Source organism: Danio aesculapii, chromosome 12 (assembly GCF_903798145.1).
Source record: "Danio aesculapii chromosome 12, fDanAes4.1, whole genome shotgun sequence".
Classification (NCBI taxonomy): domain Eukaryota; kingdom Metazoa; phylum Chordata; class Actinopteri; order Cypriniformes; family Danionidae; genus Danio; species Danio aesculapii.
In genome coordinates this window covers 21,687,735-21,703,280 of record NC_079446.1, presented here as the reverse complement: position 1 = coordinate 21,703,280, position 15,546 = coordinate 21,687,735, and the positions used below count along the sequence as shown (strand labels likewise).

General features: G+C 40.9%; 1 protein-coding gene across 1 annotated transcript; it reads left to right on the top strand.

The window, feature by feature from the left end:
* The first annotated feature begins 230 nt into the window (after positions 1 to 230).
* Positions 231 to 13,820, top strand: polr2a (RNA polymerase II subunit A). The gene is made up of 28 exons (XM_056470042.1): positions 231 to 558; positions 1,399 to 1,531; positions 1,659 to 1,795; positions 1,876 to 2,046; positions 2,134 to 2,415; positions 2,522 to 2,683; positions 3,534 to 3,754; positions 3,844 to 3,976; positions 4,062 to 4,186; positions 4,443 to 4,653; positions 4,737 to 4,946; positions 5,728 to 5,896; positions 5,999 to 6,093; positions 6,181 to 6,384; positions 6,551 to 6,773; positions 6,896 to 7,079; positions 7,315 to 7,486; positions 7,597 to 7,702; positions 8,031 to 8,236; positions 8,376 to 8,847; positions 8,928 to 9,028; positions 9,112 to 9,216; positions 9,418 to 9,600; positions 9,682 to 9,885; positions 9,969 to 10,155; positions 10,251 to 10,364; positions 10,459 to 10,608; positions 10,707 to 13,820. Exons 1-28 carry the CDS (start codon positions 472 to 474, stop codon positions 11,855 to 11,857), a joined length of 5,898 nt encoding a protein of 1,965 aa, XP_056326017.1. The 5' UTR covers positions 231 to 471; the 3' UTR covers positions 11,858 to 13,820.
* The last annotated feature ends 1,726 nt before the right edge of the window (positions 13,821 to 15,546 follow it).

Sequence of the window (15,546 nt, the reverse complement as noted above, 5' to 3'; positions counted from 1 at the left end):
CCTACACGAGATTCGCAAGAATCCAAAGCGCGCGACTCCATTGGCTCTGCGTCAGATTTGATGAATTTTTCATGAGCAGCAGCTTCAAGGCCAATAAACGCTCAGCAACATCGATTCATAACCCTCCCTCTGACTGTTCAGCCCCTGCCGAAAAGGCTGTGTAAACCTGTAGCAAAGCGGGCAGTCTATATAAAGACGTGTGAGAGCGCTTTGCTCTCAGATGCGCTTAGAGCGCACTGGAGTGTAGATCGGGGAAAGGGAAGGGGAGTGTCGGAAGCGACAATAGCTAGTATATAAACACATATTTAAAAAGCACGTTGAATAGCAAGCCACGGTGGTCACTGGGAAACCGCCATCGGACAGGTTCCGGTCACCATTGGGTGCCAGGAGAGTCTTGGTGGCGTTTCAGACTGGTGTTCCTTCTTACAAAGCGGCGTGCCGGGGGAGGACGCGTCTCTTTGAATAGACAGGATGCACGGACCGCCTTCCAGCGACAGCGCATGCCCATTGCGCCTCATCAAGAGAGTGCAATTCGGCGTCCTCAGCCCAGATGAACTTGTAGGTTTTGCTCTTGGAAGCGGGTATTCTCTTCATTCTTTGAGTATTGTTGTATTACTCAAGTCATCATCGATTTAAGATCCTATTAAATACTACTGTTAACATACAATGTCTTCTGTGAGCTTGTGTTTTGCTAACTTAGCCGGCTAGCCACTTCTTCCTCTAGTAAAGAGCATGTGTTTAGAAAGTTGAACAAACACTACACGAGTCCAATTTCTTTACCAATTTGTAACACGACACGGAAAGCTTTGTTTGGAGTCAAAAATTCAAATTTACATTATTATTGTAATGTTTATGGTTTATTTACTTGACTTCAAAATTTGAGTCACATGGCAGACCCTGAGTTGCTCTTAAGTTTCCACATTGTCCCCTGTTTCTCCCCTACTGGCAATAAAAAGTTTAATGTGCATGAATTAATTCAAAGAGCTCAAATAAGTTAATTTGATGAGATTCACTTGTGTTTTGCAATAAATATAGATCATATGCCATATTTCTGAGTTTAGCTGTGGTGCTTTTTATGAGCAATGAAAGTAACTTATATATGGTGTTTATTCATACCTGTCATCCTTTTTTAAAATAATACCTCTTTCTCCTAAAATATTTTCATTTAATACAAATTTTAGAAATTTGACAGTTTGTGTGTATTTTATTGGTGCACCGTAATTTGAGTAAACCAGTTGTGACCATTAAATGATTTTGTTTACATTTTTAACTTATGTAGTGTTGATTGTCAACTGGTGAGGGATTCGTATTGCATTTAAAAATGATGCTTATTGCAAAGCCACTGTTCTTCATGGTGTTTACTTTTCTTACTCTTCTGAATCATTTTGTTATTTTCAGAAACGGATGTCCGTTACCGAAGGGGGCATCAAGTACCCTGAGACCACAGAAGGAGGACGCCCCAAACTGGGGGGACTCATGGACCCCCGGCAAGGGGTTATTGAAAGATCAGGCAGATGCCAGACATGTGCAGGTATGTTCATATATATAAAAATTTATCTAATTATCAATGTTTTTATACTTGGGACTTGAATCCCTACTTGGATTCAAACTCGATTGTTAATGTAATTACTCAATATACACTTATTTGCTATTTTAAGGTAACATGACTGAGTGCCCTGGTCATTTTGGCCACATTGAGCTGGCCAAGCCGGTCTTTCACGTTGGCTTCATCACAAAGATCATGAAGGTCCTCCGCTGTGTGTGTTTCTTCTGTTCAAAGCTGCTTGTGGATGCGGTATGTCATTTTATTTTTAGTTTAATTTTTAATGTTTAGAGTATTTCAGTGCATTTAAATGTAAATTTTGTTTTAACCAGAACAATCCAAAAATCAAAGACATCCTGACCAAGTCTAAGGGGCAGCCTCGTAAGCGTCTGACCCACGTCTATGACCTCTGTAAAGGCAAAAACATTTGTGAGGGTGGAGAGGAGATGGACAACAAGTTTGGAGTTGAGCAGCCTGAGTCAGAGGACATCACCAAAGAGAAGGTACAGATATACATGGGCCAAGTTTAACACTCTATTGCATTTAAAGCTTATTTTTGAGGCTTTCATGTTTACATCTCACGTCTTCAGGGTCATGGAGGCTGTGGCAGGTACCAACCACGCATCCGTCGCTCTGGCCTGGAGTTGTATGCTGAATGGAAGCATGTGAATGAAGACTCTCAGGAGAAAAAGATTCTCCTTAGCCCTGAACGTGTGCATGAGATCTTCAAGCGCATTGCAGATGAAGAGGACATAATCCTGGGCATGGACCCCAAATACGCCCGTCCTGAGTGGATGATTGTCACAGTGTTGCCTGTTCCCCCTCTAGCAGTCAGACCGGCTGTGGTCATGCAGGGCTCCGCTAGAAACCAGGTTAGTATTTCTTGGTAGCCAGAGGGAAAGAGATCCGGTGTACAGCAAGGGTTAGTACTGATGACTGTTAGATTTGATTCAATTGTATGTTTTCACCTTTCACCAGGATGATTTAACACACAAGTTGGCTGACATCGTGAAGATCAATAACCAGCTGAAGCGAAATGAGCAGAGTGGAGCAGCAGCTCATGTTATAGCAGAGGATGTCAAGCTGCTTCAGTTTCACGTAGCCACCATGGTGGACAATGAACTGCCAGGTCTACCTAGGGTAAGATTTACAGTATAACTCAGATGTTTTAAATGTTATCCACTTTGCAATAGTTATAGTTTAATAGTTATAGTTTTAATTAAAGTTAATGTAGTAATGTTTATTAATGTTTTGTTAGTGATTGTTAAATATACTTTATTGTAAATATATTTATTGTAAAATTCAGCTAGTTGTAATGGTTAAAAGTAAAAAAAAAATGCAGCCTTGTCTCTCTTTGTGACCCAAGATTTAAAATAAATAAATAAATGTTAGAATGCAATGTTTTTGTGATAAGTAAATCAGTTTTTACCATGATGTACAGTAGACACCCACTAAAATGTCATTGAGTGTAACAATAGTTTACATATCAAAAATATCTGGTTGGCCTTTTTTAGAACAAAAATTTGACAGAATTAAAGACTTTTCTATTTGGGGATCACAGTGCAGCCCTAATAAACTAGTTGCAATTTCCAAAGTAAAATTGAAAAAAAAAGTCAGTGTCAGCAAAAAGTTTAGAATTATTTGTTTCATTATTTCTAAAAGTATGAACATTCAAAATTTTAATAATTTATAAAATAAAAATGGCTCTTTATAAACCTTACTTTGAATGTTACATTTTGTTTTAAGAGTTCAATTTAATGATGCTTGTATCTTGTAAGTTACTTGAAACACTCAATGATATTTTCCTTTTAATGTATACAAATTAGTACACACCAAAATGCAGTTTACCTCAATACATAAATCAAAACACAAATTTGTTATTTAATATGGTTACATTTAGTGCCATTTTGGTCAACTGAATTTACAGTGTACTGGACTAGCCAAGAGATTAGGACCATTAATGAAATATTTGCTTATTTATTACATTTAGGCAATGCAAAAGTCTGGTCGACCACTAAAGTCCATCAAGCAAAGGCTAAAAGGTAAAGAAGGACGTGTCAGAGGTAATTTGATGGGGAAGCGTGTGGACTTCTCTGCCCGAACTGTCATCACGCCTGATCCTAACCTGCAGATCGACCAGGTGGGAGTTCCCCGTTCTATTGCAGCAAACATGACCTTCCCTGAGATCGTCACACCCTTTAACATTGACAGGTAATATTATAGAAATACATATTTTTCAAAGTATGCTTTCTGGAAAACAAGATGTGACTGTTCAATTCTTTTTTTTTCCCCTTAAACAGACTTCAAGAGCTTGTGAGGAGAGGTAACAGTCAGTACCCTGGAGCCAAATATATCATCCGGGACAACGGGGACAGAATTGACCTCCGATTCCACCCTAAACCAAGTGACCTTCATCTTCAGATAGGATACAAAGTTAGTTTTGCCTGTCTGTTGCAGTGGTTCATCAAAGAGTAGTGCAAGCAACAAGCATGTTTGTAACGCATAATTCTCTTTCAAGGTCGAGAGGCACATGTGTGATGGAGACATCATTGTGTTCAACAGACAGCCTACGCTACATAAAATGTCTATGATGGGCCATAGAGTTCGAATCTTGCCTTGGTCAACATTTCGACTCAACCTCAGGTATGCTGCAATAAGACATGGTCTCCCTGATTAACAAAGATATGAGCAGGAATTTTGATCAATTGAATTGTAATGCATTTAAATTGAATAACTGAACAATTGTAGGTCATTATTGACCTTATTCTTCACTCGTACGTGGAGAATAAGGTGAGTAAATACAGTTAGGGATTGTTTAACAGCTCTGTTATAGTAAAATGGCTTTTGATTATATGAAGGTGACAGGTATTTTTAAAGAAAAAATTGCTTTTGTTTCTAGTGTGACGACCCCATACAATGCTGATTTTGACGGCGACGAAATGAACCTGCACTTGCCACAGTCTCTTGAGACCCGTGCTGAGATCCAGGAGCTGGCCATGGTGCCTCGTATGATTGTCACACCACAGTCCAACAGACCTGTCATGGGTATTGTGCAGGACACACTGACAGCTGTGCGCAAGTTCACCAAGAGAGATGTCTTCTTAGAAAGGGTGCGTTAAGAATCCAATAAGCTGTTAGGAACTGCAGATATAAAAGGTTCATACTAACAAAGTGCTCTTGTGCTTTATTTTAGGGTGAGGTGATGAATCTCCTCATGTTTCTTTCCACATGGGATGGCAAAGTGCCCCAACCAGCCATCTTGAAGCCTCGTCCTCTCTGGACGGGAAAACAGATCTTCAGCTTGATCATCCCTGGCCACATTAATGCCATCCGCACACACAGCACTCATCCTGATGAAGAGGACAGTGGCCCTTACAAGAACATCTCCCCGGGAGACACAAAGGTGCAGTAGTGTAGCCCAAGCATGAGCATATTTATTAGGGGTGTCAAAATTAATTGTTTTGCTGTACCGCGATTCAGATGCGGACAATTCGGTATCGGTTCAGTTATAATCATAACCTGTTATGTACTGACGTAATTTATCTCATATGCGCTCTGTCGCGAAAGAGGCGAGCGCGGGTATTTACAACACTACAGGCACCAACTACTTAAATTTCACTGTGTGTGTTTTCTGGAAAGTCTTTCACTGGCACTTACAGCAGAAGCCCCTATTTCTCTGCGATTGAGGGAATGAAAGTACTTCATTTCTCTCTCTCCTACTGTGGCCCATTTCACCTACTGGCATGACTTTTCCTCCCCTCTTTTTTCCCCTCGGCTGTATGCATCATAAATTTACGAATAAAGCACGGGAGCGGTCTGTAACTCTGGTGTAATTTAACAGGAGTGGGCAGTCTCACAGTATCGCTCCCGAGTGTGCAAGCAAGCGCGTGTGAGTGCGTGTGCGTTCGTTTGGTGCTATCTATGTTTGTGTATGTGTGTGAATGAGAGACAGTGCTGTGTGTCCATGTGTGTGTTTATACAGACAGCTTGTTATAGCCACCCCCCCCAAAATACAACACTGTATGGAAAGCATCATCGATGCACCGAAATATCAAATTGAACCGAATCGATGGCATGATAATTGTAACCGAACCGTGAGACCACTATAAGGTCACACCTCTAATATTTATGCAGTGTTTATGCCTTTTTGATGCTCATTCACTTATTTGTGTGTGTTTTTGCAGGTAATTGTGGAGAACGGTGAGCTGATCATGGGTATCCTGTGTAAGAAATCTCTGGGAACCTCAGCTGGATCACTTGTCCATATCTCATACCTTGAGATGGGCCATGACATTACAAGACTCTTCTATTCCAACATCCAGACTGTCGTTAACAACTGGCTCCTCATTGAAGGTAAAATAAGCAAACCGAGTTTAAAGTTTTTTTTCCCTAATCAGGCTGATATTTAGTTATAATCAATATGGTGTTTATTCTTTGTTTTCTTGTCTACTTTAGGTCACTCTATTGGTATTGGAGACTCCATTGCTGATAAGGCGACATATCAGGACATTCAGAACACTATCAAGAAAGCCAAACAGGATGTGATAGAGGTGTGGTGGCATTGTTACTAAATATCAAGGCTCTGGTATAAGACTCTTGTGCACATGTTGACTCTTTATTTTTTGTTCTGCTCATAGGTCATTGAAAAAGCCCACAACAATGAGTTGGAGCCTACCCCAGGTAACACTTTGAGACAGACCTTTGAGAACCAGGTCAATCGCATTCTGAATGATGCTCGAGACAAAACTGGATCCTCTGCCCAGAAGTCCCTGTCAGAGTACAACAACTTCAAATCCATGGTGGTGGCTGGTTCAAAAGGGTCCAAAATTAACATTTCTCAGGTGAGGGCTCTATGTCTTGTATTTGTTTAAAATTTTTATGGGACGTTCATTGCGATCTCAATTTTAACTTTAAAACAAAAATGAGACTTTCTAAAAATGTACATGCAAATATTGTCAGATTTAATAAATTTTCAGTCTTTTGTGCTTTTTCTGTTTACCATTTTAGGTTATTGCTGTGGTGGGTCAGCAGAACGTTGAGGGTAAGCGAATTCCCTTTGGATTTAAACATCGCACACTCCCTCACTTCATCAAAGACGACTACGGTCCTGAGAGTAGAGGCTTTGTGGAGAACTCTTATCTGGCCGGTCTCACACCAACTGAGTTTTTCTTTCACGCCATGGGAGGCAGAGAAGGTCTGATTGATACAGCTGTCAAAACTGCCGAGACAGGTAAAGGGGACTAAGCTTAAACCCTTTTTCATAATACAAATTCCCAGTTTTCAATATATATTATATAAAATTGTCATCAGATTTGTCTCCATGATTTTAATTTCTTCTACCGAATGTCTCAGGTTATATTCAGCGTCGTCTGATCAAGTCTATGGAGTCTGTAATGGTGAAGTACGATGCAACAGTCAGAAACTCCATTAACCAGGTTGTCCAGCTGAGGTATGGAGAGGATGGGCTTGCAGGAGAGGCTGTGGAGTTTCAAAATATGGCCACTCTTAAGCCATCCCACAAAGCCTTTGAGAAGAAGTGAGTTTTTTTTTGCATACATTTTGACAGTTAAATATACATTTCCAGTAGTTTAAGATAAATATGAAATGGCTAAATTGCCCTGAATCAAAAGGTTTAGTTATTTTTTTTTTAGCCACTTTAAAGTTTGTCATTTCAGGTCTTTGTTGGTAGTTGGTTCTGAGCCAGAGCCCAGGTGATTTTATACAAATGTCATTGATTCAACTCTCCTCAACCTCTTTCTCCAATCACACAGGTTCAAGTTTGACTACGCCAATGAACGAGCTCTCCGCCGCACTCTTCAGGAAGATGTGGTGAAAGATGTGATGACCAATGCTCATGTCCAGAGTTCTCTAGAGAGAGAGTTTGAGAAGATGAGGGAAGACCGAGAGATCTTGAGGGCCATTTTCCCCACAGGAGACAGCAAGGTCTGTAACATTAAGCACCATCAATGCCCAAACACATGACTATCATTGGAAATTCTGTAGAAGTCTGAGGTGTGCAAATATAAAGACTAAAACTGCTATGTTTTCTAAAGGTGGTCCTACCGTGTAATCTGGCCAGAATGATCTGGAATGCTCAGAAGATTTTCCGCATTAACCCTCGGGCACCAACTGATCTCAACCCAGCACGGGTTGTGGAAGGTGGGTTCAAGACATTGGTTTTTGAATCTGTAAATTTTATTTTTATTATTTGATATCTTATCATATATTGATTTTGAAATATCTTATTTTAACATGCACTTTAAGAGACTGCATCTGAGCGGGTCTCCCAGCTAAATAAAGACTTTGTGCCATCTATATTAAGCCTGCTGAAGACTGATCCCTATAGCTTACTGCTGGCTTGTGGCAGACCTGTGCAAGCTGATTATAAAGTCTCCGCTTTACATCCTTCTATACATCGACTAAAGCAATACAAAACATTTGCACTATTGTTATAATTCATTAATTTCCTCTGCTTTTATTTTTGTAGGCGTTAAGGAGTTGAGTAAGAAGCTGGTGATTGTAAATGGCGATGACCAGTTAAGCAGGCAAGCCCAGGAGAACGCCACTCTGCTTTTCAACATCCATCTGCGCTCAACCCTCTGTTCCAAACGGATGACTGAGGAATTCCGTCTTAGCACAGAGGCCTTTGATTGGCTGCTGGGAGAGATTGAGACCAAATTTAACCAATCCATTGTAAGTAATGCTTTCTGAGTGCAGCTGAATGTCTGCACCTGATTAAATTGGGGAATGTTGAGCAAACAAAAAAGTGAGATACAACTTTAAAAGTGCCTTCATTGGATAAAGCTGTAATTTTTTTTTCTGTTTACCTCAGGCTCACCCAGGTGAGATGGTAGGTGCTCTGGCTGCCCAGTCCCTGGGAGAGCCTGCTACTCAGATGACCCTGAACACATTCCACTACGCCGGTGTGTCCGCCAAAAATGTCACTCTCGGTGTGCCTCGTCTCAAAGAGCTTATCAACATCTCCAAGCGACCCAAGACCCCCTCCCTGACTGTCTTTCTACTGGGCCAAGCAGCCCGTGATGCAGAGAGGGCCAAAGATATCCTGTGTCGGTTGGAGCACACAACCCTGCGCAAGGTCACTGCCAACACAGCCATTTATTATGACCCCAACCCTCAGAACACTGTGGTGACTGAGGATCAAGAGTGGGTTAACGTCTACTATGAGATGCCTGACTTCGATGTGACCCGAATTTCACCCTGGCTGTTGCGTATTGAACTTGACCGCAAACACATGACTGACCGTAAGCTGACTATGGAGCAAATTGCAGAAAAGATCAATGCAGGTGGGTCTTATATTAGTGAATAAACATACTTCTAACACTTTTAAAGGGCTGTCAAATTTGAATGCTTGTCTGTGTGTTAGGATTTGGTGACGACTTGAACTGCATCTTCAATGATGACAATGCTGAGAAACTGGTATTGCGAATTCGCATCATGAACAGCGACGAGAACAAGTTCCAAGAGGTGTTGTAATTTTATATTTTTATTGGTGCATAAGCATAACTGTCTACTTTCCCTCAATATTAAATTCTAAATCTTGTCATCAGGATGAGGAGGTTGTGGATAAGATGGATGATGATGTCTTCCTTCGATGCATTGAATCCAACATGCTGACAGACATGACCCTGCAAGGCATTGAGCAGATCAGCAAGGTATGCCTCTTTTGGCAGTTTGGCTTCTATGCTATCTAATACCTGACAGTCCATGTAGCAGTGAAGCCTAGTCAAAAATGACACTTGCATGCTCTGCAGACTGCTAATTGGTACCCACCTGGATTATAAAGCGACAATTGGGAGGCCTTACTGTTTTGTGGATGAAGTTTGAGTTAAGTTTCTCCCTCTCTACACTGTTAGGTGTACATGCATCTTCCCCAGACGGACAACAAAAAGAAAATCATCATCACAGAAGATGGAGAGTTTAAAGCTCTGCAGGAGTGGATCCTGGAAACAGATGGAGTCAGTCTCATGAGGGTCCTTAGTGAAAAGGATGTGGACCCTGTTCGGACCACCTCCAACGACATTGTGGAGATTTTCACTGTAAGAATTGTTGGCCTGCCTAAATGTTGTAATGTATTTAAGTCCTCAGATCAAACTTAAATGTCTACTTTTGGCCTGCAGGTTCTTGGTATTGAGGCAGTGCGTAAGGCTCTGGAAAGAGAGTTGTACCATGTCATCTCTTTTGATGGTTCTTACGTTAACTACCGCCATCTTGCCTTGCTTTGTGACACAATGACCTGCAGGGGTCACTTGATGGCTATCACTCGTCACGGTATCAATAGGCAGGACACTGGACCACTAATGAAGTGCTCTTTTGAGGAGACGGTAAGATCGACAGTTGACTATTAAATGTTTAAAAGTGGCAGCCAGGATGGTCTTGTAAAGGTCTAAATAATTTAAAAATGTAGGTGGACGTGTTGATGGAAGCCTCTTCCCATGGTGAATCTGATCCAATGAAAGGAGTATCTGAAAACATCATGCTCGGTCAACTGGCTCCTGCAGGCACTGGTTGCTTTGACCTGCTGTTGGATGCTGAGAAGTGCAAGTATGGCATGGAGATCCCCACTAACATTCCTGGAATTAGTGTTGCAGGACGTAAGTCAAACTTATTTCCAGCTTTAAATGTTCATGCTCATCCAATACTTCATATTCAAGTAAACCTTTGATTTAACCTTTGTTTTCCACCACAGCCACGGGCATGTTCTTTGGCTCTGCTCCCAGCCCGATGAGTGGCATGTCTCCTGCCATGACCCCTTGGAATACAGGAGCTACTCCTGCATATGGTGCCTGGTCTCCCAGTGTTGGTGAGTGAAGTTAAATGTGTTTTTTTTTTGTTTTTGTTTTTTATGGTTACCCTTACTTGCAGTTATTTCACACCCATTTTTTTTCTCCCTGCAGGAAGTGGAATGACACCTGGAGCTGCAGGCTTTTCTCCAAGTGCTGCATCAGATGCCAGTGGCTTCTCACCTGGGTATTCTCCTGCCTGGTCCCCTACTCCTGGCTCTCCAGGATCACCTGGACCAGCTAGCCCATATATCCCATCACCAGGTTATATCCCTCTTCATTTTGGTCTTGTTTTAAGAATAACAGGCATTTTGTGTAAACTGCAAACCAGACAGGCTTCTAATGCATTTTTTTTTCTGCAGGAGCCTTGTCTCCCAACTACTCTCCAACCTCTCCTGCTTATGAGCCTCGTTCTCCTGGTGGTGGATACACCCCACAGAGCCCTGGCTATTCTCCAACTTCTCCATCTTACTCTCCAACTTCACCATCTTATTCTCCCACCAGCCCGAACTACAGCCCAACATCTCCGTCCTACTCTCCCACATCACCTTCCTATTCTCCAACATCGCCGTCTTATTCTCCAACATCTCCAAGCTACTCTCCGACTTCACCTTCTTATTCTCCGACTTCACCATCCTATTCCCCAACTTCACCATCCTATTCACCAACATCCCCTAGCTATAGCCCAACATCCCCTAGCTACAGCCCAACATCACCAAGTTACAGCCCCACATCTCCATCTTATTCACCTACCTCTCCATCTTATTCCCCAACCTCCCCATCTTACTCTCCCACCTCCCCAAGCTACTCTCCAACCTCCCCATCCTATTCCCCGACATCTCCAAGCTACAGTCCCACTTCACCCAACTACACACCCACCTCCCCCAGTTACTCCCCAACCTCTCCATCTTACAGCCCTACCTCACCTTCCTACTCCCCCACCTCTCCCAATTACACACCCACCAGCCCCAACTATTCCCCCACTTCTCCTTCATACTCTCCCACTTCTCCATCCTACTCTCCATCTAGTCCTCGCTACACCCCACAGTCTCCCACCTACACCCCAAGCTCACCCTCCTACAGCCCAAGCTCTCCATCCTATTCCCCTACGTCTCCAAAATACACACCCACCTCTCCCTCCTACAGTCCCAGCTCTCCAGAGTATACACCAACATCCCCCAAATATTCCCCTACTTCTCCAAAGTACTCTCCTACGTCGCCCAAATACAGTCCCACCTCTCCAACTTACTCCCCAACTACACCCAAGTACAGCCCCACTTCCCCAACCTATTCTCCAACCTCTCCCACCTACACCCCAACCAGTCCCAAATACTCCCCCACCTCTCCAACTTACTCTCCAACTTCGCCGAAATACTCTCCCACTTCCCCCACCTACTCTCCCACTAGTCCCAAGGGCTCCACTTACAGCCCCACTTCCCCAGGCTACAGCCCCACCTCTCCAACCTACAGCCCTGCCATCAGTCCAGATGACAGTGATGAAGAGAACAACTAAAGATGGTTTGTGCCAGGCTTTGTCTGACTTCCCTGATTGGCAGTCTGACCCTGAGATAAAGACTGAAGGAAAGCCATCCAGCTGTGATTTACGGGGAAGGCTGAGGAACCTGGGGTCCCATCCTCTTGATTTCTCTTTTGGACTTCTTGAACTGTTCTTAATTAGCCTCACTAAACAGGCTTCAGTGGTTGCATATGATATTTCAGAGGTTTGAACTATAAGCCAAACAAGGCTGCCTTTGTACAGACCGTTTGGTCACCAAGGTGAGAGAGAACCAATAACTCAACATTGGTGGAAAGATGCAGGTGACTAACTGCTTTTGAGGAAAAAGATCACTTGTAATCCTCTTTCCATGCATCATTTCTATCTCTCTTCTCTAAAATTCAGTGTTGGATGTAAAGGAAATCTAAGAAGTATTGCCAAAAGCCTTCAAACAGAAAACAGTGGATTGTATCTAAAAAGTTTCAAATGAAACCTTGAAAAAAAATCTCTATAACGTAAATAGAAAGGGGGGGGGGGGGGACTGACCCTTTACACATTTTACAGCTTTGTTTCTTTATTGTAAATAAGCGCTTGTTCGTGGTTTTGATCATTTTCCAGATCAGAACTGAGAACTCTTTAAATATTTTTGTTTTTTTTTTCTGTCTAAATGAGTTCTTGCGTAAAATAATTTCTGAAGAAACTGATGGTCAGAAGTGGCTGTCTGTTAGAAACATGTTGAAGCTGACACACATTGTGCAGATTTAAAATGTCTTGTTATACTGTAGTCTAAATATGTATGCCGGCCTATGGCATGGGTAAAAGTGTTGTGTAGTGATTGCCCTCTCCTGTAGGAAGTGAAGAGAGAGAAAACGGATGCTTCATTATGAGGCATCAACTTCCTATTCCGATGTCCCCAAAAGATGCAAGCCTTATCCTTCACCAGCATCTGCCCAGTAATTTACTATTTCAATAACAGCAAAAACAAACGTTAGTGGTCTTGTACCTCTGCGCACGTAGTGTGAAGTGGTTATTTTTTTGCTTTTAGTTTTCTTTTATCCCAAACGGAGTTGGAGCACTGCATCAATATCCCCAAGCAACCATGTTAACCTTTTTAAACCACCTCGGTTCAAATCTTATGAGACCTTCTTTGTCCTCAGCACTCAGCCCTTTACTATGAAAAGTATATAATGTTTCTTTTCCTGATATTTATTCGTAATGTGTGAATTACTGAGGAAAAGCATTTATTTGACACTATTTTTCTTGTGCTGGCTTACTTGTTGTCAGGTCAGCTTAGCTTTTTTTGGATTAAGTGCTTGAGTGGGGAAAAAAGGTGCAGTTTGGTTTGTTTCCTTTTTAAATCCGCACTGTTTCATATCTTGTGTAATTGTGCCCTAAAACCTTTGTGGTTCTTCGTTAACCCAAATGTCATCATTATGCTTGAACAGTAGAGGGCGACAGAGATTGATTTGACTCGGGAGTTTAGATCTTTTTGAGTGTTTCTTTTTAAAGCAAGCGGCATCTGTGGTTTACTTAACTCGCACTTCCGTCTGTATGCTGGTAGTTGCAGGAGGTTTTGCTGATTCACTTGTAAATGACTTTGCTCTTGCATATTTCAGCTTTAGTTTTAAGGCCTTAGATTGCATTAGGGAGAGCAGCTCTGACCGTGTCTCTTTAATGCCCCTGTTTGCCTTCAGTTTAATGGATGATTCATACCAGTCCAGTTAATGCTCTGTACCCAGGCTACCAGTAAGAGTGTGAGCGTGTGTGTGTGTGTGTGTTTGCGTGCGTGTGTGCATGAGGGTATAAATGGAAAAGACAGGGTTTTCTTGAGTTTGAGTAATAACTGGGTCAGGATTATGGGGAAAGGAGAATTTAAATTAAGAGAAATTGCCACTGTATAGAAATCAATCTGATTACTTCATTCTCTGTATCTATGTTTTGTTTGTTTTTGACTTGGAAAAATAAAAAAAGTTTGACTAAATGTTGTACATTTTGTGTGTTTTTGTTTAAAGCAGAGATGGCCAGAATTGGCCCATGGTGACATTTGATTTGGCCCACCATCCGGTCTGAGAGGAAGAATGATTGGGAGGGTTTTGAGATTGTCAAGTAAAATTTAATGCAACCCTTCGTTTGTTTTATTGTTAAAAGCTATCTGAAGTTAAATGATGTAAATTAGTCCGATTTTGTTTAAATGTACATACTGTCACCTGACAATGCAGAGACTTTGGTGAGCAAATCAAGTCAAAGGCAGATTCTGCTTGACAAGTGTATTCAGCATTGAACTTCACTGTTGTGATTTTTGTTTTTACCACAACAAATAATCATGCATTTATTTAGTTGTACTGCATTAGTTAATACGATTGAAAGTTATGTTCTATTTATGATGAAATAAATTAACAAATTACCCTTCAAGTTTAATGTAATATAGTTTGGTGTGTTATCTTTGGCCCACGGTGCTCAGTGATATTTGGTTTTTGGCCCTTCATATACAAAAATTGGGCATCCCTGTGATGGTGTTAATTGTGTCAATTAGTGCTGGCTATAGAAATTTTAGTCAGTTAATGATTACAAATTACATGATTTATAATTGTATTTTACATTTTATTACAACACTCTCAGAAATAAAAAGGTACAAAATCTGTCACTGGGGTGGTACCTTCTTAAAAGGTACGTTTTTGATTCTAACGTCCTTAAAGGTAAATATTAATACCTAAAAAGTACAAATGTGTACCTCACAGTAACTTAAAAGTACACAAGTCAACCTTAAAGGTACTAATGTCCACCAGTATGGTACAAAAGTACCTTTTGAAAAGGTACCACCCCAGTGACAGATTTTGTACCTTTATTTCTAAGAGTGAACCAGATCATACACTACAGACAGTTTAGCTTACCCAATTCACCTATACTACGTGTTTGGACTGTGAGGGAAACCGGAGGAAACGCAAACTCCACACAGAAATGCCAGCTGACCCAGCCGAGGCTCGAACCAGCGACCTTCTTGCTGTGGAGCAATCATGCTACCCGATGTATCACCGTAATGATAAATGATATGTAATCAATTAAAATGTAACATTAGTCTGATTATTTTAACATGTAAAACAGTTTGAAAAAACATTTGAAGAATTATATTTATATATATATATATATATATATATATATATATATATATATATATATTGTTCTGATATTTCAGTAAGACCCAAACAAATGTGTTTCTTATTTTTTTTATCCTGTTTCTAGTCCAAATATCTAAAAATTCTTAAATCAAGAAGCATTTTAAAGATGAGAAAAACATATAGTCTCGTTTTAAGGAATAATATGCCGAAATGAAATGTTTTTCCTTTAAAAAAAAAATCTTATGCCAGAAGCAAAAACAAGATTATTTTTCTTGTTTTAAGAAAAAACTCACTTAATTTTGACAAATTATTTCTTAAAGCAAGACAATGTCTTTTACTTGTCTAGAAAATGCTTCTTAATTTAAAATATTTTAGATATTTGGACTAAAGACAAGACAAAAACTCTAAGACAAGCATTTTTTGCAGTGAAGATACATATTTCCATATAGTGGTGTAGGATACACTGTATTTTACAGCATGCATACTTCCCTTGAAAATTATTTGGTAAAATAAGGTAACTACACAGGCAAAGGTTAGGATTACGGGTAGATTAAGGTTTAGTAGCACCATGCTAGTACCCAGCTACTGTAG

Bases quoted from the DNA above. Each gene is read 5' to 3' on its own strand.
- polr2a (XM_056470042.1), top strand. From the start codon at position 472: ATGCACGGACCGCCTTCCAGCGACAGCGCATGCCCATTGCGCCTCATC. The intron at 9,601-9,681 runs GTAAGAATTGTT...TTTGGCCTGCAG, and splicing joins ACATTGTGGAGATTTTCACT to GTTCTTGGTATTGAGGCAGT. The intron at 10,609-10,706 runs GTTATATCCCTC...TTTTTTCTGCAG, and splicing joins CCCATATATCCCATCACCAG to GAGCCTTGTCTCCCAACTAC.